This window comes from Semicossyphus pulcher, unplaced genomic scaffold (genome assembly GCF_022749685.1).
Source record: "Semicossyphus pulcher isolate SPU_LCO1_2020_fin unplaced genomic scaffold, fSemPul1.0.p SCAF_10, whole genome shotgun sequence".
Taxonomy (NCBI): Eukaryota; Metazoa; Chordata; class Actinopteri; order Labriformes; family Labridae; genus Semicossyphus; species Semicossyphus pulcher.
Genome location: NW_027211604.1, coordinates 3,983,569 through 4,008,289, shown reverse-complemented (window position 1 = coordinate 4,008,289; position 24,721 = coordinate 3,983,569). Strand labels below are relative to the sequence as shown.

At 44.5% G+C, this 24,721-nt stretch overlaps 2 protein-coding genes across 2 annotated transcripts; both read right to left on the bottom strand.

Annotated features, from left to right (window-relative positions):
- Nucleotides 1-406: 406 nt before the first annotated feature.
- On the bottom strand, nucleotides 407-16,363 carry nsd1b (nuclear receptor binding SET domain protein 1b). The gene is made up of 20 exons (XM_069668247.1): nucleotides 15,166-16,363; nucleotides 14,446-14,558; nucleotides 14,052-14,307; nucleotides 13,384-13,484; nucleotides 13,134-13,179; nucleotides 12,780-13,039; nucleotides 12,487-12,624; nucleotides 11,344-11,467; nucleotides 11,017-11,217; nucleotides 10,765-10,944; nucleotides 10,019-10,175; nucleotides 9,338-9,543; nucleotides 9,096-9,208; nucleotides 8,808-8,954; nucleotides 7,630-7,752; nucleotides 7,410-7,526; nucleotides 6,925-7,066; nucleotides 6,449-6,555; nucleotides 6,161-6,356; nucleotides 407-4,544 (listed from the first exon to the last, which is right to left on the bottom strand). Exons 1-20 carry the CDS (start codon nucleotides 16,295-16,297, stop codon nucleotides 3,757-3,759), a joined length of 4,647 nt encoding a protein of 1,548 aa, XP_069524348.1. The 5' UTR covers nucleotides 16,298-16,363; the 3' UTR covers nucleotides 407-3,756.
- Nucleotides 16,364-16,440: 77 nt separating this feature from the next.
- Nucleotides 16,441-24,317, bottom strand: LOC138599775 (uncharacterized). The gene is made up of 6 exons (XM_069671535.1): nucleotides 24,194-24,317; nucleotides 22,274-23,169; nucleotides 19,178-19,319; nucleotides 18,335-18,507; nucleotides 16,581-18,202; nucleotides 16,441-16,450 (listed from the first exon to the last, which is right to left on the bottom strand). The coding sequence occupies exons 2-6, from the start codon at nucleotides 23,150-23,152 to the stop codon at nucleotides 16,441-16,443; spliced, it is 2,826 nt and encodes a 941-aa protein (XP_069527636.1). The 5' UTR covers nucleotides 23,153-23,169; nucleotides 24,194-24,317.
- Nucleotides 24,318-24,721: the final 404 nt, after the last annotated feature.

Below are 24,721 nucleotides of genomic sequence, written 5' to 3'. Positions count from 1 at the left end.
CGCAATGTCCCCGGCGCAAAGAAGACCTTCGCGGCGCAGCGTGATGACGTCACGTGTGTCTACCTGCAGCATGAGAGAGTTAGAAGCCAAAATGTCCGTGGTGTGGAAGTTTTTCAAAGTGTCCGAAATAGAAAGCAAAACTGCTATTTGCAATGACTGCTCAGCTTCGGTGATGCGAGGAGGAGCCAAGGCAAAGTCTTTCAACACTACAAACTTGATTAACCATCTCAAGACCCGTCACCCCGACCGTTGTAACAAATGTGATAAGAATATCACCATTATACTGTACGCTAATTCCAATACAGAAGAGAGTTGATGATCTCTGCAAATATCGGTATCGGTAATCGGCTAAATGAGTTGTAAAATATCGGCAAAAAATCCAATATCGTGCATCCCTAATTTTCTTACTATATATATATATGAATGTTGGTTGGAAAAATATTGCATTTATGCTCGCTCGATCTTGGATGTTGGATTGTGTGTTTATCTAATAAATAAAAAGCCACGTAGTTTTAGGATTTGAAAATAAATACATCCCGTCATCAGAATAATTAAAAATATGCTAAAATCAAAGAAAGCAATAATAATTATCGCTTACATTTTTGGCGACCCACAGATATATGGTTTCATGTTAGCTCTATGTTGGACCATTATAAATAACGAGGCCGGTACAAAGATTATTTCATAACTTCTTTTCTTATATATTTATATAGCGGTTGTTTTAACAGGTCAGTGGTTGAGATCTAACAGGTCATAATTACACTGGAATGAAACATTGCTTGTAAAAAGGCATTAGTAGGGACACTTGGCTCTCACAGGCGCCAAACCATTCCTTAAAAACATCTCCAAAGAAATACACTCTAAGGCATTGGCAGATAACACACAGACAATATTAAGCTTGAAGACGGAGCGAAACACGTGTGGCAAGAACACATACTGAAGTGCAAGCATCATGGCAGAGAGTCCGTCGCCTCAAGCGTCTCGCATCTGATCTTCCCTGGATGGAGAGTCAGGATGAGGAGGAGACGCGGAGCTAACACCCTGACTCTTCCTCGTCATCGTTTGTGCGTCACAGAACAGTTTATAAATAACGACTACAGAGCAAACTTAGTGCGATCTCTGCGTTCAGAAAACCAGCGACCAAGAGGCAAGACTTTTTCGTTCCACGTTACAACAGTAAGAGATGACGGAGGACATTAGTGTCAGTCTGTGAAACCTGCAGTCCAAGCAAATAACCTGCAAGATGTAGTGTCTCATAATGTTTGCTCTCACTTTCCTTTGACTACTCTTAGACTAGTACAGAATCCTTGCCTGTTTTAGATTCCTTTTTTGGCATGAACCGGTCGAATTTAAGATGCCGTCCAACAAAAACAAAGATTTCTTTCCATTGAAACAACGACCACAAAGTTGCAGTGGCAGTTTTCATGCGAGATCGTGGAGAGGCTACACCAGGCAGCCGATTATCTGGCACTTTCACATTTTTGCAGATGGTCCGATCATGAAGCACTCAGCTGTTGAAGCACCGTTTAATGCTGTGAGAGGAACCGGAGAGTAAGTGGAAGCAACAACTCCCATGCCCATGAAATCCTCATTATACATCGTTGAATGATACTCGAAAAAGTAACCCAAAGTCCACTGACCAAACGGTGAAACTGCAGTCCAGTAAGAGTTTGTTGCGTTTCATTTGAGGCAAAAAAAAAAAACCGGACAACTACGGAAGCCCTAAGCGGACATACATCCATACATTTTATTTACTCTGTTTTCCCGTGCTAACGAGTAATTTCAGGTTGTTTTCTCTCGACGCTGCATCACTGTAACGTGAGAGGATCATAACTCGTATCTCCAGAGCTGCAAAAGAACAAAACAAACATAGAAACAGGCTTAGCTGTGATCTGTAACATCACAGTGACCAGCCGGTTCTTCTGTTTTCTAGATCCGCGGAAAATTATCCCGTTGAGATCTCAAGAAAACAACTGGAAATGACTCGTTAAAACGGGAAAACACAGTAAATAAACTGTATGCATGCATGTCCGCTCAGGGCTTCCGTACTTATCTCTTCAGTTGAGATCTGCCGACATGTTTTGTCTCTTCAGCGACATTTAAGTGACATGCTTTATGTACATCCTGATTAAATTGGCGAGTCTGTTTCCATTGCATTTTTGCCACGTCATTCATTTAAAATTATTTATTTTATTTCCTCTGTTCCTCAATTTTCTGTTTTCTTGAGATCTCGACTTATTTATCTCTCGGGACAACAAAGCCGTTTTCTCGTGATGACTGGATAATTTTCTGTCGATCTAGAAAACACAACAGGCTGGTCACTGTGATGTTACAGAGCGGGACATGCCATGCTGCCATCACCCACACTGATGAGGTTAAAGGTTAAAGGCTCCTGGAAAAAGCCCCTGTCAGTCAAAGCTGGTGTTCTCTGTAATCGATAGAATCATAAATATTTTAAATTGGCGCCATAGCTGTGGAGAAAGTTGTACAAACAGCTCATGGTATCGCCCATTCTGCATTCCTACAACACCCAGCATGCATTGCGCCCCTGCCTCTGAAAGGAACGGCCCAGCGAGAGACGCTGGAGTGAAATACTACAGTTTCGCAGCAGGCGACGGCTCAGAGCGGGACAGAATCTGAAATACCATGAGAATAGCAGTCTACATTTCAAACCTGAGGATTCTGAACGAGACATGACATCGGAGGCGGGCGTCCTAGATTGAGGAAGTGTAGTTTAGTGAGCTTCCTGGCCTCCGCCAGAGGACGTAAAACAGGTTTTCAAAGGCCCATTGGAGAGGCGGATAGCGTCCTCCAAAGGCACAGAGCCAGATTGCATTTTTTTCTACCATAATGGCATTAGCTCCCCATAACAGCATGATAGGACTGAGGTTGAAAATTGGTGGGCTGGCCCTTTAAGCCTGTTTCTGTGTTTGATTGGTGCTTTTGCACATCTGGGGGTTTTATGATCATCTGACGTTACGGCGGTGCAGCGTTGTTATCTCGTCATAAGGAGATAAATAAGAAATCACTCGTTATCACGGGAAAACAGAGGAAATAAAAAGTATGCATGCGTGTCCGCTCAGGGCTTCCGTAGACAAAGAGCTTACAACTGTTTTTTTTAAATATAAATAAATGTATTTTCTCGTTCTTTTGTACCCACACCGGCAAAGATGTGATGATTCAAATGCCTCCAAGTTGAAGTCATTTCCTGCTTGTTGTAGTCCAAAGAGTTCACCACGCCTCCACAGGGAGCTACAGTGTAGTCTCTTTCGTAGAATAAAAACACACACCGTCTCCGGGACCACGTGAAGCTTTTACAGATCAGCTTTTGACACCCGAAATTGTACTGAAAGAAACGGCAAAACAAACCAGCAGGTGTCACTGGTCAAAATAAGTATGTCAGAGTGAAGAATGTTCAGTTTCAGATGTTTCTTCTTTGTTAGAGCTCAGATAGAAAGGTGCAGTCAGCTCCAGTGTGTGCAAAGTCACTGCGTCATGAACCGTTTTCTGCAGCGAGGTCAGGGAGGAATGACTAGGACAAAACTAAATAAATACTAAAGAAATAACATCTGTCTATGTAAATATGACTCTATACAGTATTTATGTTGTTTATTTATTTATATATGAACTTAATTTATTTATGTTTGATTTAGTTTTGTCCTAAAAAGGCCTCCGTAAATCCACCTGCTCATGGGATACAAACAGTGACGGACTGGGCTACTTCTGTTATCTGATTAAAAAGAATAATCCACCGTGTCACTCCTCTTCTTCTTCCTCCTCTTCTTCCTCCTCCTCTTCCTCGTCGTCCTCCTCCTCCTCATCTTCCTCGTCCTCCTCATCATCCTCTTCCTCCTCCTCCTCCTCGTCATCTTTGATCTCCAGGTATTCCAGCCCCTCCTCATCCATCACCTCCTCTCCGTCCTCCTCGTTATGATCTGATTTCTGACTCCCCACCTCCCCCTCTTCCTCTGAATCATCCTCTTCCTCCACTTCCTCCAGCAGCTCCTCCTCCTCCTCCTCTTCCTCCTCCTCCTCCTCATCTAACACATCCCTCTCCTCCTCATAAGAAGAGATAGGGGAGTAGTGCGGGAGGTCGAACACATGCGGGCTGCTGGGAGGATCGGAGCTGCTGGGAGGAGGCGAGCTGGGAGGTGCAGCGACAGGGATAGTGATGGGTACCGGGATGGAAAAAGCAGGAGGGGACTCGGAGGCACTCCTGCCAGCGCCGGCGCTGATCTCCTGGCTCCTCCTGCTGGTCGGGGTCAGACTGGTTGTAGCCTTAGAAGCAGTCGGGGGGATGACGGCCATGCCCAGGCCAGAGGTCAGGGCTCTGGGTTGGGGTGTGTACTCCCGGATCTCCCCTGGCTCCAGCGGTTCAGGCCCACAGGGGTCGTGTTCGCTGCAGCAGAGTTTCCCGTCCAGCTTGGAGATGAAGAGGAGGCCTTCGCGGTGCTGGGCGCAGTAGGAGCTGGGACACATCTCGCAGAAGGAGGCCGCATCCTTTCCACATACGTCACACTGGTGCCACGGACACTCCCAACGACCTACGATGAACATACAGACAAGACCGTCACTGAAAGTTCAGAAGCAACTGGAGGCACATTTTCTATTTCTATATAACATTTGTGTGGAAACACAGAAATTTGGTTGGAAAAAGGTTTTACAATTAGAAGCAAAAATACAAAGGAAAAAGACTTACTAATTTAATCACAATGTACACAAAACTTGTCACTTAAATGTCACTGAAGAGACAAAAAATGTCGGTAGATCTCAACCACAGACTGTATAAAAAGATGCCCGACATGACAGCTCCCTAAAAGTGAAGCCAAACTCTCTCTATCGCCCCCTGCTGACTGGCTGCAGTATAGCTCATAAAGCCCGCCTCCTCCATGTTAACAGATGGGACATGAGTCAAACTATAAAATCAAAATACACGTCAAATACATTTTTCTCAAACATGGTTTCTGTCGTTATAGTTAGTTCTTATCATGCTGATTTATGTCACAGTGTTCATTTTTCTGACAAGTTTACTTTTAATTAGTTATTTGATGCTGTAAAAAGGGGGCGTGACCTCATGATTGACAGCTCTGTTGACAAATCGGGCTCCTGCAGCGTTCTGTTCCCGAGTAGCAGAGTAGAGGAGGAACGGCGAGAGGAGACGTAGCTAACACTAACACTACAGTCATTGAACTGTCCAAGAAGCTGTTCTGCTGTTAAACACGCCGACGTGCCGGTAAGTTAAACGTGTGTTTTGGTTAGCGGAAGTCGTTTGTACCCCGGCTCCACCAGCCCATCTCTACTGCCCAGACTCTGGCTCCAAAACCAGCGCAAGATGGCAGCTGTGAGAGGAGATGGAGACGTCGTCCATCTCTATATACAGTCATTGATCTCAACAGAAGAGATAAATGTCGTTTTCCAAACATGTTTCTTTATTTTCCCACCGTTTCAGATTTGATTGGCGCTCTATTAACTACGACAACAACAACTTACAGGAGCATAAGCGCCACCTAACACTTTCCTCCATTAACCAGCCGCTTATTTCTCCCATCAGGTTGTGGAACAAAAACGTTCTATTTTTTAGAAATGAATAACAGAAATGTTTTCAATATTAATCTGGGAAAATAAAGTAAAAGGAAGAATTTTAAGAAAAAACAACATGTATATTCTGGTACAATTAAAAAAAATCATCTTAAGACCCACTGAAGTGTGCCGGTGTCTATCTGCATCGACTCTACCTGCCTGTGTCTTCTTACCTTGCTGTAATTTAACCCAGTTTAACCCAGTGTCTCATGATAACACATCAATGTGGTTGTTTTCCTTCCTTACCAGCCTCGTCTCTTTTATTCACCTCCTTCATTGACAACAAACACTCCTAATGTCTTATTAATCAAGGTTATTCTCTGTGTTGAGATGCACATTAAAAGGCACAGCTGTAAGTGTTTTACCACTCTCTCTCTCTCTCTCTCTCTCTCTCTCTCTCTCTCTCTCTCTCTCTCTCTCCCTCTCTCCGACTGCTAGACATCCATGTTAGACAAAGCCATTGCAGGAGTTACTTTAATATTCCCTATGTTTGTTTCCAGCAACTCCCAGACACACAGGAAATGACTGCACATATTTATCAAAATAAAAGGCGTGTTATTGTGTTCATAGAGCGACTGACCTGCAGGCCTCTTGGTGAGGTTGAGACAGTCGGCGTGGTAAACTTTGGGGCAGCCGGGTCTCTTACAGGAAACCATCTGTCCTCCGTCTCCGCAGCTGAAACACTCGTCCTCTCGTTCTTTGGTCACCACCGCCTTCTTCTTCCTCTTTCCCCGCCTCCTCAGCTTACGGCCTTTGTCTTCAGACGGAGGGTTGTTCTGGTTCGAGAGAGGAGAGAGGTTTTAATGTGACTTTTGTTCACGTTTAACCACATATCAAACTAGTCTTTCATTTGTGTTACTCCGCTCACCTTTGGCCTGACGCCCAGGAAGCCGCTGCAGTTTGGTGCCCCACATTTACAGACCGTCTTCCCGTTCCCCAAACACTCCAGGTTGTAGTTGAAGGTGAGCTCTGTGCCTGAACAGATGCGCACAAACAGGTGAATAGGGGCTGCAACTTTGGATGATACACCCTTGATTTGACTAATTCAGACTTATTAAGCCTCATTTTAGCTTCAGCTAAGGTCAGAGGTCAAGTGTTTGGACAGGAAGCTGCTTCAAAGTGCCTTTTTGCACAGAAAAAGGAGTTTAGATTTGGTTTTCTATCATTTAAATTCAACGTGCACGAGACAGGGATCACTTCAGATTCAGTGTAGACAAAAGGAACATATCCAGTCACCAATAACTCTTTAAAAGTACATTTAGCGTTAGCAGCTAAAGATTTAGTTGAACAAACCACTCGATCACAGCGGTGTCTTTTATTTTGAAGTCTTAAAAAGCAGCGTACCTGCAGCGACGTCGATGAGAGCGAACAGTCCCACCCGGGTGTCTCCGCTCACCGTCCACTTCTGCGTCTCACAGTTGGGCTGACAGCAGTGGTTCATGAAGCGAGCCTCGTTCCCCTTCGGCCCCGCGTCGATGATTCGATCCTACACACAGATGCACAAACACGTCTTTAACGCAGATTCATACGTATTTTTTAGACGACATTGTTTAGTTGTCCTACAACTAGCACAGGCAGTGTACAGAAAGTGTTATTTTTTGGTAGAGATATAACAGGAAGTGACTGACGGCCTCGCTACCCCTAAAAAATGGCGGCAACTCGTAGCTAAGCAAGATTTGTGTGTGTTAAAATCAGGGCCGAACATGTATAAAAGATCGTACTTTGTTTTCACTGCTGAAAAGATGTAGTGTTTTCAGTCGTAGCACATGTTGTAGCAAACTAGGACACAGTCGGCACGATTAAAAGCTCAGACACTCTCTGAGTCTGACCTTGTCCAGCGTCAGCATGTAGAAGTTACAGATGTCGTTCTCCTGAGCGTGTCTGATCCTGGACCTGCACTCCTCCTCGTCAATCATCTCCCCGACGTACTCGCTCACAAACTGACCCTGAGAGCAAAACATCCATTATTTTAATCTCCTCCAGTCCCACTGAAGAGTAAGACAGACAGTAGCAGTGTTACAGTTCTTCAAACGACAGCAGTGTGTTTACCTTCTTGATATCGTGGACACAGCGGAGCCCCCAGCCTCGAGACAGTGTCCTGAAGATCTCCACCTGGCTGTACTGGCGCTTTGTGAACGCCTGGTTGAGGCAGCGCTCACCTGCCGGGCAAACCTGCAACATCAGAGAGACATTTTTACAATACAGGAAATATTTGATTTGTTTATCGTGGCAGGGATACTTACGCTGCATCACAGTGCTCTCTGTTTCACCAGGGCAGAGGGAGCAATGACCATAATAAAGAGGTAAATTATCGGTTGTGTGTTATGATCTGTTCTGGCTCACCTCATAATTGCGACATAACTTGTAGATAGACTGCTCTAAAAACCGAGTGTACACTTCCTGCAAATACCAAAATTACAAAGAAAAGGTACGCTGCTAGCTTAACGTTTCCCGCAGCATGAGAGTCAACTTGAAACCCCTTTGGAGTTGGTGGAGACCAAAAACAGAGTTAAAATGAGTGAACTTTGGTCTTAATTTATCAGACGGGCTCCAGAGTGTTGCTCCATAACTGCTGATAGTTATGTGTTAAGCTAACAAGTTCCCAAATCATCTTTAAAGGGGCCAATATGTCAGTGAAGTGGTTAGCGCTGTCGCCTCAGAGCAATAAGGTTCCAGGTTTGGACGTGCTGGGCCTTTCTGTGTGGAGTTTGCATGTTCATGCAGGTTCTCTCCGGGTACTCCGGCTTCCTCCCACAGTTCAAAGTCAGAGCTGTCTGAGGTCGGTCTGTCTTGTCTTTAGTCTTAGCTTATGCAAATATTGGGAGTTCAATGTCGTGAGCCAACAGCCAATAGTTGCACTCTTTTCAGCACCAAATACGAAGCAACAAACACGAGCTACTGTCACTGTGACGAGATAGTTGGACACTTGCTTAACGTTAGGACACTGCAGCAGGTCTTAAATTTTAAGAAACATAATATTATTGATCATGTTGCAGTTGCTTTGTAAGTTAATCTTCCCGGGGTTGGGATTAGTTTATGGTAACAAAGGGGACCAGGAAGTTCAAAACGTCCACCTGTTCTCCTTTTTTACTTCAAGTTGTACAGATTATACTTTCCCAAACGGTATTATAAATCTAGTCTCATTATTTTACAATGCGATCAAACATCACTGAATGTAAATCTACAAAACGTCACATCTTCTGAGTGTTACGGGGTTTTCTCTGTACCTGCGGGTGACACTCGTACAGCAGCATGCGGTTGATGCACTCGGAGTCCATCCCACACGGGCTTTCGTCTGTCGCCTTACAGTTACAGCGCGGGATCTCTGACAGGTCGGCCGTAACGATCTGGACCTTTCCTATTGGTCGATTCACCTGAAAGAGTCACAAAGGTGGAATTTTACCAAACACATTTACGTAGGTACCAAAACAAAAACAGACAAAGCATGCAGTTTGAAGAAACCTTGAGGATGAAGCCTTTTGGGTTTAATAGAGACATTAAGTCGTCTCCCTGACCTTTATATGTTTGTATGGAGGAGGCTTCCTGTCGTTCTTTCTGTCCTCTTGTAGCTGCCGAAGCTCCTTCTCCGCCTGCAGCTCACGGAATCGTACAGCCGCCTCCTCCAGAGCTGAGGAGGGACATCAACAAGTCAGCAATACAACGTCATCAATCTGAAGACCAAACCAACTACATCAAAAAATCTGCTAAAAACTCCAAATGACGACTTTCCCTTTAGGATCTGTGAAGGCATTCATACCTTTCTTGTAGGTGGCATCGACACCTTTCCCCATCTTCTCCTTGCTGTTGGCGTCCACGTCCATATAAGGGAAGACCCGCGCCTGGTACGTCCACAGGTAGTCGTTGGAGCCGAAGAAGTGAACGGGAAACTCCCCGACATCGTGCCTCATCCTCTGGATGTTCTCTGGGATGGTTTTGGGATGGCTGACCTCCGCTGGCCACCACCTACGTAGAGAAACACAAAAGGAAAAGAGGTGCTCAGCTGTGGTGGATTTACCATTTAATAAGAAGTGTCTTTTATTGTATATACATCTGTTTCTGCCAGATTTGGGACAATGTTGAAGGTTTGGAAAAGTTTGAAAATACTTCATTTCTTGGCAGTGATTTTGTGAGGTAAATTGCCCAATTTTACAAGGATGAGATTGTGCATTTCCTTGTTGTCAGAAGAAGTGTGTCTTTTTAAATGTAATGATTTAGCGTGTAGAAATAGCAACAAAAATCGGATTTGTTTTACAGGAATTCGACGATAAACTAAAGTACTGTATGTGACCTGATGATGGCGCTTCATGGTGATCTATTCAATAATTGCTGTAGGGATACAGGCCACAAAATACAGAAAGAAACTGGGCCAACAATTTTAGCCACGGCGGTATCTTTATGAGAGATAGGAGAGGAACAGTGTCTCCAGCTTCCCACTGACCTGTACCGGCCGACCTTCACCCAGAGGATGTCCTTAAAGCGAGGTTTCTTCCCGGCCTTGCAGTCGTTGCAGAACCAGCTGCCTTTTGGCATCTCCATGTTCAGACACTCCCGATGGAACGCAGCAGGACAGGACTCACAGCAGAGCAGACTGCCCCCTGCAGCACGGGAGGAGGAACAGTGTCGTTTTATAAAATAGTTTATGTCTCTTTAAGAAGTATTTAGACTAAAAAAAGTTTCCTGTTTTTAAGGAGAGTTACATAAGAAAATGTATATCAGTATCTTGACTGTACAGGAGATATGAGGCTATAGCCAGTTAGCTTAGCTTTGCACATAGACTGGAAACAGAGGCAAACAACTAGAGCCGCTTGAAAATCTGCCTACCAACATCTCTTACGCTGAGTAGTTAGAAAGTTGTAGCAAAATGTACCAATTTATTCGTGATAGGGACCAGAAAATTAGCCTAGCATTCAAAGGTTGTTTAGCAACTGAGTCCTGCTACTGCTAAGCTAAGTTAGCCGGCTCCTGGCTGTAGCTTTTTATTTATCAAACGGACCGGAGACTGATATAAATCTCCTTTAACTATCAGTACAAAAGTGAGTATACATGTTGCAGAACTTGTCCTTTAAAGTACTAGAATTGGACCAGATTAATGCTAACAGTATATTAGCTGTTCAGCGGGGCTGAAGCTTTAATAAATCAGGCCAAGTCGGGCTTAAACTCCTCCACATGTTCTTAAAGCCGTACCTTCTGTGCAGACGAAGCACCAGCTGACGTTGACGTGTTCGTGGTTCTTGACGCCGCGGCGAGGGGTGAAGTGGTTCGGACAGATGATGCTGTTGTTGGAGAGGACGACGCAGCCGGCTGCCATGCAGAGGTCTGTAGCATGGTAGGCTACCGGGCAGCGCACACACCGGACCAGACGACCTACAGACACACAAGAGAATGTCAGAGCTCGAACACAAGTTACATGAATGATCTGTTTGTCCTCTCGATTACCTTTAGAGACGGACGAGCTGTTGGGGTTGGCGATGAAGCAGGTGAGACAGACGTGGATCGAGCAGCGGAAGCCTCGGTTCACAGGAGCAGTCGGGGCGAAGCTGGCGATGCACTCCCCGTGGTAAAACTTCCCACACACAGGAATCATGCAGCGCCGCACGTCCTCACTGCGCTTCTTACACACGAAGCAGGTGTGGATACCTGGGAGGAAAAGAGTATTATCATGGTACCTTAAGTATCAAACTTCAACAGATTTTTGGCCCTAATAACATGTGCCATTGATTTATATGTAGATATAGATGTGGCATAGTTTAAACAAAGACGTACTTGATTTGCACTCCGGACAGACAAACTTCCCTTTGGGGGCCTCGGCCAGAGAGATGCAGGCGAGGTGAAAGGCTCCACAGCACTGACCCTCACAGAGCAGCAGCTCCCCCGTCTTCTCACACACCTGGGACACAAAACACAGCCTACTTTAATATACACAGTATAGTACAAGGGCTGTAAAGTAGCTGTAAAGGTGGTTCTGTGTGTAAGGTTTCCATTTCTTGTGTAGGAAATTGTGTAGGTGTTATTGTAGGATTTTCATGGGGGATCCACTGACTAAAACAAAATGTACTCGGGGTGCTGTTAAACCACTTTTGAAACCAAATTATTCTCGAAACTGAGTTTTTTTAATTGTTTAATAATCATCACATTAAATAGAGAAAAAATAAAATAAAATAGGTGTCCTTGTGTTGTTTGGATGTTTTGAATGGAGAGGAACTATGTCCATGTGTTTTGTTGTGTTGGATTTTAGGACATTAAAAATATCCTCTAATTTAAAGAGCAAAGTCAACATTTCGACAGTGCTGAGGAGGCACTGCAAAGACAGCTGAGGTATCTTTAGAGCATCTTTAACTCTGGAAACATCTCAGCACAAGAAAAGAATCAGTCTGCACAAACTCAGATCCTCGTTGTGCCGATGACTTCTAAATCATTAATGTGCTGCTATTATTCCTGTCTGTGACACACTGTGAGGGTCTGTACACAATGGTATGAACTACAGCTGGTTGTGGTGCTGATAGCCTCCCCAAGACAGTACTATTTTAATTATTTATTATTATTATTACTTAGAATTAAGTTACTGTGTCTGTCTCTGCTGCTGCTTTGGGGAAAATGTGTCTCCTTCATGTCAGGTTGGGTTACTTTATTTGTACCTGTAGGTAGATTTGGTTTACAGTGAGTGAGTCAGCCTCCTTTTCCACACACACAATCAACAGCACAAGACAGACTTGGTAAACATGACACACAAAGTGACGACTGAAAGTGTAACCAACCAAACAAGATCAAAACAAACCATCAGTAAAAACAAGATCAAAACAAACCGTCAGTAAAAACAAGATCAAAACAAACCATCAGTAAAAACAAGATCAAAACAAACCGTCAGTAAAAACAAGATCAAAATGAAATGTAGGGGGGGGGACTCACCTGACATATGTTCTCCTTCATGGAGGCGGGGCCTCCTCGGTCGCCGATGATCTTCCTCGAGGATAAAAGTGGGTCGTCACACAGCAACAAGTCGTCCTTCATGGAGGAGAAGCTGTGATCCAAGCTGGACAGTTCCCCCTTAGGAGACAGGAAGAATCATTTTAGGGTCAAAGACGCATCGCAGAATCAACGGTCTCGAACTCAGTTTTCCACAATTACCGTACGGATTTCCCTAAATGACTTAAATGACTCCTACATACAAGGAACGTAACCAGAACGGCTCGATGGCTGACCTCTGACTCTGCCGTGTCCTTCTTGACCTCTTGATCTTTATAGTCTTCTGTTTGAGGAGCTTCATCGTCTGCAGATGGTGACTCCACCTGGGCAGGTTCAGGTTGGGCGGGTACTGGAGTTGAGGGAGCAGGAGGACTGGGAGGAGGATCTGTCTGAATGGAGGGCGTTGGCGTACAGGTGGACGTCTCTGTGGTTGTCAGAGTGGAGCTGGATGCCGTTAGCTGCTTAGTCTTTGCTTTGAAAGAGGGTGGTCCAGTGTCTGGTTGGCAGAGGCAAATGAAAAACACAAGGTATATTAGTATTTTAAAATGCACTATAGTGTAATATGCACTTATGTAAGGTGGTTCACTGACCTGATTGTGGAGCAGCAGAACTTGAAATGTTCTTTAGTGTTTTAACCTGCGACAAGAAACACGAAAAACTATAAAACGTGCTTAAAAACTTTTCCCTGAAACTTTCTAAGAACATGGTGGTCAGCCTGAAGAGGAACCAAAATAAACCCTCTGCTGGTCCTAAATATTGTGGTTCTTCAACATTAACCTCTTCTTCACTGAGGGTTTGTGTTTGACCTGTTATGAACAACACAACATGTCCTTGGTGTACCTTCTTCTTGGGGACCGTTGAGGCCTCTGCCTCCAGACAGTACTCCAGGATCTTCTGAGTGGGTTTCCTCTTCCGCTTCTTCCCCAACACAGGAGCGATTGCTGTAAATGTCACATGACAAGACCAAGTTGTTGCATATGTCATCATTTGTTTCCAATCTTTTTGGCTTAAGACCTCCTATAAAAAAAGTTTCTTGGTGGGAAGTTTTTTACGAGCAGTTCCATCCAAGATCAAACTTCTCTGATGGTTTCAATTGAATAACTATCCAAAGCCCAAAAAGGCCGAATATTGAACAAAATCAGCCACACAAAAGTCCAAAATTAAAGATCTGTCGAACAGAACTGTTGAGCATGTCATGACCTCTCAGATTACTCTTGTGACCCCTAGGTTGGAAAGCACTTGACCACCGAAACGTTGACCACCGAAACATTTCCTGTTTCAACATGTCAATCTCTGTGCACAAACGACCACAACAAAATGCTTTCCCAGTTTGTTGTGAGAGAACCTGACTGGCCTGTACATTTCCCTGACCTCAGCTTCATCCAACACCTTTGGGCTGACTGAAACACTGACTTCAAGCCAGGCCTTATCGCCCAACATCAGCGTCCAACCTAATCACCGCTGTTGTGTCTTCACCAATCACACAAGACACCTACTCAAACACCTACCGTTGTCTTTGACGAGGCCTTCTGACAGTGAAGGGTCAGCTTCAGGAGGAGGGGTTAGTGTGTCGATGGAAAGCACCGGTGCATCTTGGGAAGATGTGTTTTCCGTACTGGGAATTTGTAGTTCAGATGGTGTGGTTGCAGTAATTTCCTCTGGAGGCGGCGTCTGTATTTCAGGAAGTAAGTTCAAGGATGGGTGGTCATGTGGGTCCTTGTCCAATCCTGGGAGTTCAGACTCGGAGGTAATCGGCTGAGTGACCTGAGAGAAGAAAGGACTTGATTTTATTGTCAATCTTTGACAAAGGATTCACGACTGACCGTAAAAAAATCGATATTGGATGCTTACATAAACAGTAATTATAAAGTTACAACAGATCTTACTTTGTGTGATTTTTACCTTTCCAATGAACTGGAGAGGCTTTTTGGTTTTCTTCCGTGTGGAGAAAATCTGATCGTATTCTTCCGTCCACTCAATCAGCCTCTTGCTTGGTTTTCGTATTCGTTTATGTGCTGGAAAAGATATGCAAGAAAAATGTCTTCCAATGTCTACACAGCCCTCCGTCAACTAACTTTAGAGTATCTTACAGTGTAGTATCCGTCCTCAGATCCTCAGATGGAAGCGACAAATACCATTTGGGAATCTCTTACAAAACCAATCACCAGTAATCACAAGCAATCAGTGAGGTTATCAAAACTCATGGCTTTCAATGATTTAGGTGTTTGAACGTCACATTGCCAAAATATGACTCCATATGTTCCACAATTCCACGTCTATATCAAGACAAAAACTAAATCTGCTCCATGTTAACAGGAACCACATTCTGTAATTTGGCCAATTGGCACTGGAGTTATAAGGAGGCTCTTCTTTCTGTGATCCCTAAACAGATTAATGGATTTTAATTATCTGAACACTGATAATAATGTCCTCTAGGAGTGTATGTCACGATGAACCAAAAAAGATATGCATCATGAAATTGTTTTAGAGCTTGCCTGAGGAATGACAAAGAAGAGAAAGAATGCCTTTGTTTACTTTTTTGTTCACCAGGCCAAATCAGCAGGCCAAACCTAGTCCCAAACCTTGCCCTACGCATCTCCCTCGAAACTAGACTCTACTTACCTCTTGGAGGCTTGTCTCCTTCTCCTGCATTGTGCATCAAGCTTGTGTTGGTCTCAGTGCAGTCTGTAACAAGGCCATTGGGTTGTTCCAAACCCAGTGTAGTGTTGCATCCCCTCTGCTCCAAAGGCACCATATTCTGTAGATTCTCATGTAGTCCGCTCCACCTTTCCTCCGCCTTCTCCCCAACTACTCCTTCATGAACTCCATCTTGGTTCTCCCAACCGCTCGTCTTAAAGCCCAACAGAGACTGGACTCTTGATGAACAGTCGACTCCTGATGAAGAGTCCATCGATGGCAAGGACTCCAGTCCTGGGAAACCAGGTCCAGACCTGGCAGGGCGGCAAGGCACTTTGCGGTTGGCTTTCTTTCTCAACCCAGTGGAGACGCCCCTTCTATTATAGGGTCTCTTGGATGTCCGACATGTGTTGTTATTATGCATAACTTCAATTTTGTCTGGGCTTGAATTTGAACTGGTATCGACAAGTTGTTGATCTTGGCCTGCAGGTGTAGCTTCCCCAGGCATCACTGAGGGTTCCTCCTTGACATGTGCACTTGGTGGCCCAATTTCCAGTTCCAATGGCGTCCCCTCTCGCTCTCTAGTGTCATGCAAGTCCTTTAACATCATGAGAAAAGTGCTGAACTTGTAGTTTGTGTCTGCTTTGAAAGAAATGGGTTTACCACCCCCGTCATTTGTTAGGGACTGGAAGGATACATCCTCCACGTTTTTGAAGGCATTCATAAAAGAGAATGGTGAGGATGGAGAGCCCATGCCAGAAGACAGATCTTCCTTCTTGGTCTTTACCTTAGAAGTAAGGGGTATGAAATCCATTGGCGGAGTTGAGGATATTGAGAGATCTTCATCTTCACTTTTGACTTCAAAGTCAACTGAATCAGACGACTTCAAAGAGGGAGTATCACAGCTAGATAAAGTGTCCTGCTCGAACTCGCTCTTGTCATTACCATGAGATTTTAGCTTGGAAACAGGATTCCAAGCGGAGTTACGTCCAGATTGGCTCACGAGGTCCTCAGATTTTTTGTGTGTATTTAAGGGTTCTTTCTGGCCTGCCTCTTTTTGGGCTTTTTCACGCTTCTTCTTCTCCACCTCCTGCATGGCCTTTAGGGCTCTGGTCATCAGACGGCTGCTGGCTGGGAGGTGGGCAGGCTGCTCATTTAGTACGATTTTATTCACTTTATCTGGAACCTGCTTTGATTTCTGGACAACTTTCTTGGATTTCTCAGAAGACGGGCCATCAGGCACTGGAGCATTCCTAGATACTACATTTCCCTGCCGATGGGAAGGCAGAGAAGTTGTATGAAAAACAATACTAGAGATGGACGTAATCTTTTTCTTTGAGCTACTTAAAGGGTCAGAGGACATGCTTGTAACATTGGAAGCAGAAGTCTTCTTATCTGACTGGTCTGATTGGTTAGATGATGAGTATGTCTTATTATTTGGGCTTATATTTGAAACCAGTATCCTCTCTGCTCCTGGGCTACCTAAGTCATTAGAAACACTTGCCACATTGGAAGCAACATCAGCTGCCCCTTGTGAAGAATCTGACGAAAGTCTAAGAATACCACTCCCAGTACTCGCTTTTACCTTCTTAACTGAGACCTTTACTGACTCTGGACTGCTTGTCTCAAGAGTTGAGACACTCGTCTTGCCATCCACGTAATCTGATTGTTGAGAGGCAATTTCAGTCACCTTAGTATGTGGTGTTTTTTCATTCTTTGTACATCCAAGGTCGTCAGTGGGACTTACGGTTAAACTGGAGTTTAAGAACCTCTTACCCTTTATGTCCTTGCGTATTAATTTGACAAAGGGAAGCCTACACTTAGAGACCAGGCTTGCATGCTTTTCTAGCCTTGCCAATGGGTCAGTAGTGTTATTATTTAGACTGGACGCTGGCGTCTTGTTGCTTTCTTCCTCCTCTGCTTGGTCAGAATTTTTGTCAATTGCATAGACCTTTTTATTAGTCGTGTTGTCACAATGTTCAGTTTGACTGATACTCTTTACACTCTCTGAAAGCCTGGATTGGTCATTGGAACTGACCGTCGTGCTGGGCTCTAAGGCCTTTTTAACACTTGAGCTACCCTGGTCAGACGCTGTGCCAGTCACAGTATCAGTTGTGTTACTAACGGTCTTACTTCCCTTTGAATGTCCACACTTAGATGGCACACCGGTCTCAACAGAGACCAAGGACTTTTGCTTTTCTGATGATCCTGACTGGTCAGCAAGACTGCCAGTTGAACCAAAAGGCCTATTAGCAACCAGTGTGTTTTTGCACTTCAAGTATCCTGATTCTTCAGATGGCAGATTTGTTTCAGGAGGTGCCAGAGTTTTCGGTTTGTCTGTCAACCCTGGCTGGTCAGTCTGCCCACCATTGGAGGCAGAGGCACTAGGAACCAGTGTCTTTTTACTGACAACAGACGAGCTCTTTTTCTTACAGGGCACCTTACTAAAGAGGGTGCGGTCTGGCATTGGACTGGATGTTTTGGGTCGTCTGTCTTTGCCTGATTTGCTGAACCAAAGACCACTCTGAATTTCTGGCTGCTTCTTCGCTTCTTTGACAACACTAACAGTGGGCTGAGGTGGAACAAGCTTAGGCTGACGCTCAAGTGCTTTCGGACACAAAATCTTAGGGACTGAGTCGAGGTCAGAATATGGGCACTCTCCATTGTCTCTATCGGGTTGGTCAGGGCTATTACGCAAAGTCTTTATTGTGTGTTTACTCTTCTCCTTTGACAATTTAGTTGGTTTCTTCTTGCCAGGAGATTTTCTTAAAGTGCTTGGCTTGGCTGGAGTTACTGGGGATGAAACGGATCCATTGGTCAAGTGCGATGTCTCAGGAAAGGTAGGGGAAGGGGAGGAAGGAAAAGTTGGATTGGCCTTGTTCACAATCTCTGGTTTAGAGTTTTCATGGAAGGTTTCATCCAAGGATAAAAAATTGGAGGAAGTCATTTTGGGTCTCTCTTGGAGAACAGATTCAGCTTCTGCCACACTGGATTTCCAAGAATTCTGGAAACGCTTCGCAATCTGCAACAGATAAACAAACATCACTAACGGGAAAAGAAGCTGTTTAATGGTGTTCAAAACAAATGGTGAAGATTGAGAACTTTTTATAAGGGCAAATAATAAGAAATCCATCATTCTTGAAAATGTGATTACAGTGTATTTGAAGTTCTGTTCCTTTTGTTTCCCCCGCCGCCGCAGTAGGCAGAGTTGTTCGAATTCAAAGCCTCCATGAAAAGTGTTAGTTGCTTTGTCCTCCACCCAGGTCAGCTCCACAGGTTCCCCAAAGGTCCTGACATGGTAGAGTCGACAGGGGCGATCACTGGGCTCTATGACGACAAGACATCCTCAAGTTCATGAAACACAATTTACAAAGTACATGGGTGCATCAACTAAACAAAGGGAGCCCAAAAGTTCGAGAACACTGACTTACTACACAGCTACAATCAAATGTTTAATACTAATGTCCAAATTTTGAGCATGAATTTCACAGGGTTGACATTTTTACCTAAATGTATAAATTAAACTTAAACAATACCAGCAGTTTGTGGCATTTGCCTCAACCTGTTGAGACATTAGGACCATCCCGGGAAAGACAATAGTGTCAATATTTAAACTGTACAAATCCATTGTTACAACGGGAAAACATACAATCAAGTCAGCATACACTTAAGTAGATGCAGGTTCTTTATATAGTGGTTTTAAATAGGGATAAATAGTCATGAGGGTGGAAGTCCATTGGTTGAAAGTATGATAAGTAGTTGAAAGGAAATGTGAATTTTATTTCTGCATTATTTGACATTATGTCCTGAATTTTTTATCTCAAACAATCTATCAGTTTTCATATGTGTTGTTTGTCACCATTGGTTCTATTACCAGCTGGGGTAATCAATAAATAGGAGGCTAAAATAAACAATAGAGCATATTACACAGTTGAAAGCAACCCATATACAATGCAGTCGTCCATGTGTCTTGGAGTCCACAAAGTTTCAGGCCCACCTTTTACTCTGTGATAGATTCCCTGTGTGGGGTCAACGATCACCTCACACGGCCACCACGGTCTTCGGTTGAACTTTGCCCAAATAACTTCACCCTCTAAAAACTTCACAGGCGGCAAAGACTTTTTCTTGAGGTTGTTCTGCTGTCAAGAACATGAAAAAAAAAACTGCCATGAGACATATGAAAACAGGACAGGTTTGTATTTGAGAGTATTTTGCTGATCGTGTTTGATTGGCCTCTCTGGGTCTTTACTTCAACAGCTGTGGCAGTAAAATGTAAACCAACTATAGTATTGTACCTGAACACGTCAAAGATAGTGGAAATACTGACTTTTCAAATGAGTAGGAGCCAAGCTCAGAGATATTAATTTCTTCCTGCAGTCAGTGCTAAGTAAAGGCCGCCGCTGAGTGCTATTAGCTGTAACCTCAGTGTTTAGCTCCTCTTTGCTTTTCATCTACAATCTTCACTTGAGTAAAGGGCACAGAAAACTCAACAAAAGGAACATACAGAGAAGACAAAGACAAAACGTTGTTCGTGTAAAATCATCTGCTGTGCTTCGTCAAAATGTAATATTCAACAAGATTCTTTCTTACATATTAAACTGCAAAAGTTTCTGACCGACAGTTTGCCCTGCGAGAGTTTTCTGTCGTCTGATTTGAGCTTTTCTTGTTCAACAACACCACAACAAAGTATAAAGACATCCCAATGTGGTGGCACTTCTGACTAGTATATCTTTTGTGTGAATGGAACAAACCGCTGACAGCAGCAGCAGCATGAGGGGTATGGCGGGGTACATGAGCAGGCCTGAGTTATGGCTGGCCAGAGGGCTGATTCTGGCTGCTGCTTTGATGTAACTCTGTCCGGTTCTTTGCCTTCTTGCCGAGAGTTAGAGGGGAAAGTCAATACAAATCTCATATCTGTGCGTCAAGTGTAAAGCTACAGCCAAGAGACGGTTAGCTTAGCTTGTATTCAAACAGGAAGCAAAGGTGGGACAGCTAGCATGTAGAGGTGCTTATTTATAGTTAAACGCTTCCTAAAGGGCAGCTAAAGCCACACAAAGGGATTAGATCGGGGGATAACTCTCTTGCTCTTAATAGGCTGCTTAAATATAAACCGTATAAACATGACCTGTACAGTAAAGGCTAGTTTTGTGTTAAATCTGACAGCTTTAACTGGCATCAAAATGGAACATGCTACTAAACTGAGGAGAGAGTCAGTGCTGAAAACTGTGTCCTTATGAGCAGTGATGATTTCACTACATATTGAAGTACATTGATAAAATCGCGAGGGTTAGGAGAATTAATGTCGTGGGCAGCAGCCTCAGTCTGTGACAAAGAAGCTTTAAAATGAGCTCATCAAGAGATTAAATGTAGCAAAGTAATTTACCAGCCTTGCCTGGTTCACAGTGACATAAAGCAGCCTACAAAAACTCATAAAGCTTTATATTTAACATGTTATATATTGTTTGTTTAATCCACACAAACACAGATATGTGAAAACACCAAGGTGTGGTTTTAATGGTAGACACGTGCTGTATCTTTTGTTCCCCCAGAGAGATGCAGGAGTCTTCCTTTTCTGGCAACCACAACACACTTTAAAGGGATAGTTCGGTTTGTTTGAAGTGGTGTTGTATGAGATGTTTATCAATAGTAAGTGTACTACATACAGTGGACGCCGGTCAGCGCGGCCCTGGTGTTTAGAAACCGTCTGGAGGGTCAGCACGGATGCTAGGCTAAATGCGGCTGCAGATACACGTGTCCTCTGGACAAACAAACAATGTCCTGTGGTCCCCGCCGTGAACAGCACTTTGTCGTTTCCATAATATTGTATTTTCGTGTGTTAGTTGTCTTTTCTACAAACCGCTGATGCAAACAGCTGATCTGACACGTACGCTGCAGGCGTAGTAACACGTATGTATTGCGGTGCACACAAAGTAGTGCCGAATAAAGAGGCTTTCTTACTGAAAAGTGAAACGCGGTGAATTATTCAAATATAGCATACAACAAGACCAGACGTCCTTATAAGTGGATAAATTACGTGTGGAGTTGACCCTATCTGCAGCGGCATATAGCCTAGCATCCGTGCCGGCACTCCAGCCAGTTTGTCTCACTCCTATGTGGGGGCCATAATGAAACTAATTTAAGGACGACAGTTCTCATCATTCTTTGGTGGATGAAAATGAAAAGTATAATTGTGCCATGCGGTCTGTTAGCGGTGCGCTACAACTTGTAGCCAACCTTTTTTTGGCCTGTATTTTTTTTTATTTTGGCAAAATGGCACTGTTAAAGGATGCTGAATTAGCTGTTTGCAGAAGCTGTTAGAAAAGCATCCATGGATAAACACACAACTATCACTGGATGACTTTGATACCGAGGAAAACTTACAGATGTGATTATTCTCAAGTTTGGGGGGTATAAGTCGCGTTTCTTTCCCTACGATATTAAAGTGGCTTTATTGACCTTTATTTATAATAGACATCAAAGATAATGATGTCCTCAGAAGGTGTATACACTGAGTTTACACTGAAACTAGACATATGTGTGCCTTGTCTGTGAGTTCAGATTTGACAGTTATCACTCCAACAAAGTGCGATTTATTTTTGGCGCAAATTGTGGAAAACTGAACTGCGTCCAAGAGCAGTCGCTGCTGCAGCTGCCACAGCTGACCGTGGAGACGAGCGAGCCAAAATCAGGGTCCAATCCACAATAACTCACTTTCTGTGTTTTTCACAACACCAGCGTGCACCTGTCCCTCGTCTTTCCCTCCATGCCTCTCGCCTTTAACTCTGAACGCCGTTTGAAAACCTTTAGAGCAGGCTGACATTTTCCTTTGCTTCTTTTTGAGGGAAACATCCATATGTGAACGACAAAGCTACATGTCAGGTCAGTGTGAAAGTTGTTTTTTTAGCATCATAACAAATATTGTCTAGCCAGCTTGATCTTCTTTCACTGAGAGCTATTTAAAGAATTTAATGTGTTGTGCCTCGACTCCAGAAATAAAGCTGCATGTTGATCCATCTGCGACCTTCCTATAGCTAAGAAAACCTGCAAAGCCATTTGTGACGAGATTACTTTGGGTAATGAGGGTGAAACTTGCCGTTGAAGGCCTTGAGAGACTATCATCAAGCAGCAACAGCTCGGTGTCACTTTCCCACTCGTCATCCGAGCCGTCCCAGTATCTCCTGCGCTGACCTGATGACTGGGACCGGGTGACGACCTTGGCTGACGACAGGGTAACATCCTTAGAGTCTGTACTTAACTCCTTAGGTGTGGACTGAAGGAGATTCCCCGTATTCTCGTGCTTGTCTTGTAAACCTCCCATAGGTGACACGGCCTGTCCATCGTTATCGTCATCCTCAAACAAAGAGGATTCAAAGTGGAGGAAGCCGTTAGCGAAGGGGCTGTTACTATCCAAAGAGAAGGCCGGGCTCGGCGGGCCGGAGAAACAACCCTCAGTCTTTTTCTCTGAGACGGTAGGGTCGCTCTGATTGGCTGCAGGTGTGTCTCTACTTCCTGTTTGGACCACGGGTTGTTTTTGTCCATCAGAAGCGCTACCAAAGCTCTCCTCCCTGCTTATTTTATGGGTGCCACGATAATCACTGCTAGTGCAATCAGCCCAGGAGTCCCTCTGCTTCTCCTTCCCTCTCTCCTTCTTGTTCATCCCCCACTCCCAGCTCCTCTCTGGCTCCCTCACCGGCAGCACCAGGTCAGGCTGGCTAACCATGGTGGTGAGATGTTGTAGCCTCCTGAGCGGGCTGTATGAGGACGAAGAGGAGGAGGAGGAGGAGTGGTCCCTTTGTGTGAACCCATAGATGGATGCATGTTTGAGGGAGGAGGCGGCAGCAGACATGGTTAGTCCAATCCTGTGGTCATGGCGTCTGGAGGAGCTGGAGTGGGCGGAGAGGTCACGGCCGGGGGTCAAAGGGCAGCTGGACTGATGAGTCTCCCTGCCAGGGCCTGCGTACGGCCCACTCATGCTGGCATGGTTCCTCCCTGAAACATGAGAAGAAAATGATCAGAGTGTAGTTTACATCCAAAATGAAAGTTTTTATGACTTTAAAACATAAAGTGCTAATTTTTCTTTGCACCAAAGCTCATTATAATTCACCTGCTTTTATTTCATAAGACTGTCACCTATTACTTGTTAAACTATGTGGAAATGTTTCATATTTTCTTTCATCCTGACCATAATATTCCTACGACATGCTACATTTAGCCATGGTATTTGCTTAGCATGTTTCTACAGTCCCTCTTTCATTCACTAAACTGCCCCGACATCTCTGCAGCTCATCTAAAGTTACCCCAGGCAGTCGGTGATGAGATATTTTTAAGAGTACAAGGAAAGGCACAGCTCATACATCACATCAGTAATAAAGCACAGAACAATCCGCCTTCATATGACGAGATAATAAATCGTAAACAGACTCACTGACGACGAGCGGATCGACCTAATGTGACATTTCTGGGAGAGATTCTGCGCAAACACCGCAGCTTCACAGTCCAGCCTTTTAGGAAGAATTATCGCGATATGATGAAAATGACATCAAGAATGATAAGGTCAGCAGCCTGTAAACTCACATACATGCAGTATGAGCCCACAATGAAGCCAGTGAGATTATCAAACCGCGTCATGATAAAAATCAACGCGACGTAAACACGCCGGCGCTGTAACCACGAGCTGGAATTAAAATGGACCCGTTCGTGCGCGCGCGCGTGCATGGGCGTGTGTGTGTAGACTTATAGGTGTGTGCCACTGCATGTGTATGTGTGTGTGTGTCTGTGTGTCGCTCCCCGTTCGTGGCTTGCAGTGGCTTCATAATTGCACGAGCCAGAAACACAAACGCTAAAAGGTAACACGAGACGACGACACAACACAAGTTCACCTACACACACACTGACACACACAAACACACACACTTCCACAGGCTTCCCTCCGACAGATGCAGGCTATGTGCATCAAACAACAAAATCACGGAGAAAACGCCAAATGACACGGGATCTGTCGCGAGAATCTTACCATTCCGGTGTCGGCCACCGCACACGTGACCCTCAACCCGTTCATTTTAGCGTCTAAATGTGCTAATTTCCAATTTTTTGAAAGCGGATGAGGAGAGTCCCAGCGGCAATACTACTAGGCCTGGATCCTGTGAAACGTACTCACTCACTCCCCCCTCCGACCTCCCTCCTCCTCCTCCTCCTCCTCCCCCTCCTCCCCTCTACATGCGCTAAAGCCTGGTCCAGCGGCCCCTGGAATAGAAATTCAGGCGTGTTGTGCTCCTCCAGCGACACTCCCCCTTTTTCTTTAAGGTAACTGCAACTTTAAAATTCAGCGTTTTTGGATCCCTGCTCTGTTGAATGGCTGTTTCCTGCCTGCAGACTCTGCCTGCCCCTTTCAAAGTCAGTCTCTTTCTGCTGTGCGCACTGCCAGGCGTCACCACTGCCTCCCTCCCCAGCCGGTCCACAGCATGGAGCACAGAAGGGGCCGTAAATATCTCAAGAAAAAAATAGACAAATCTGAGCTGACAGTCACCAAAAAACGCACCGG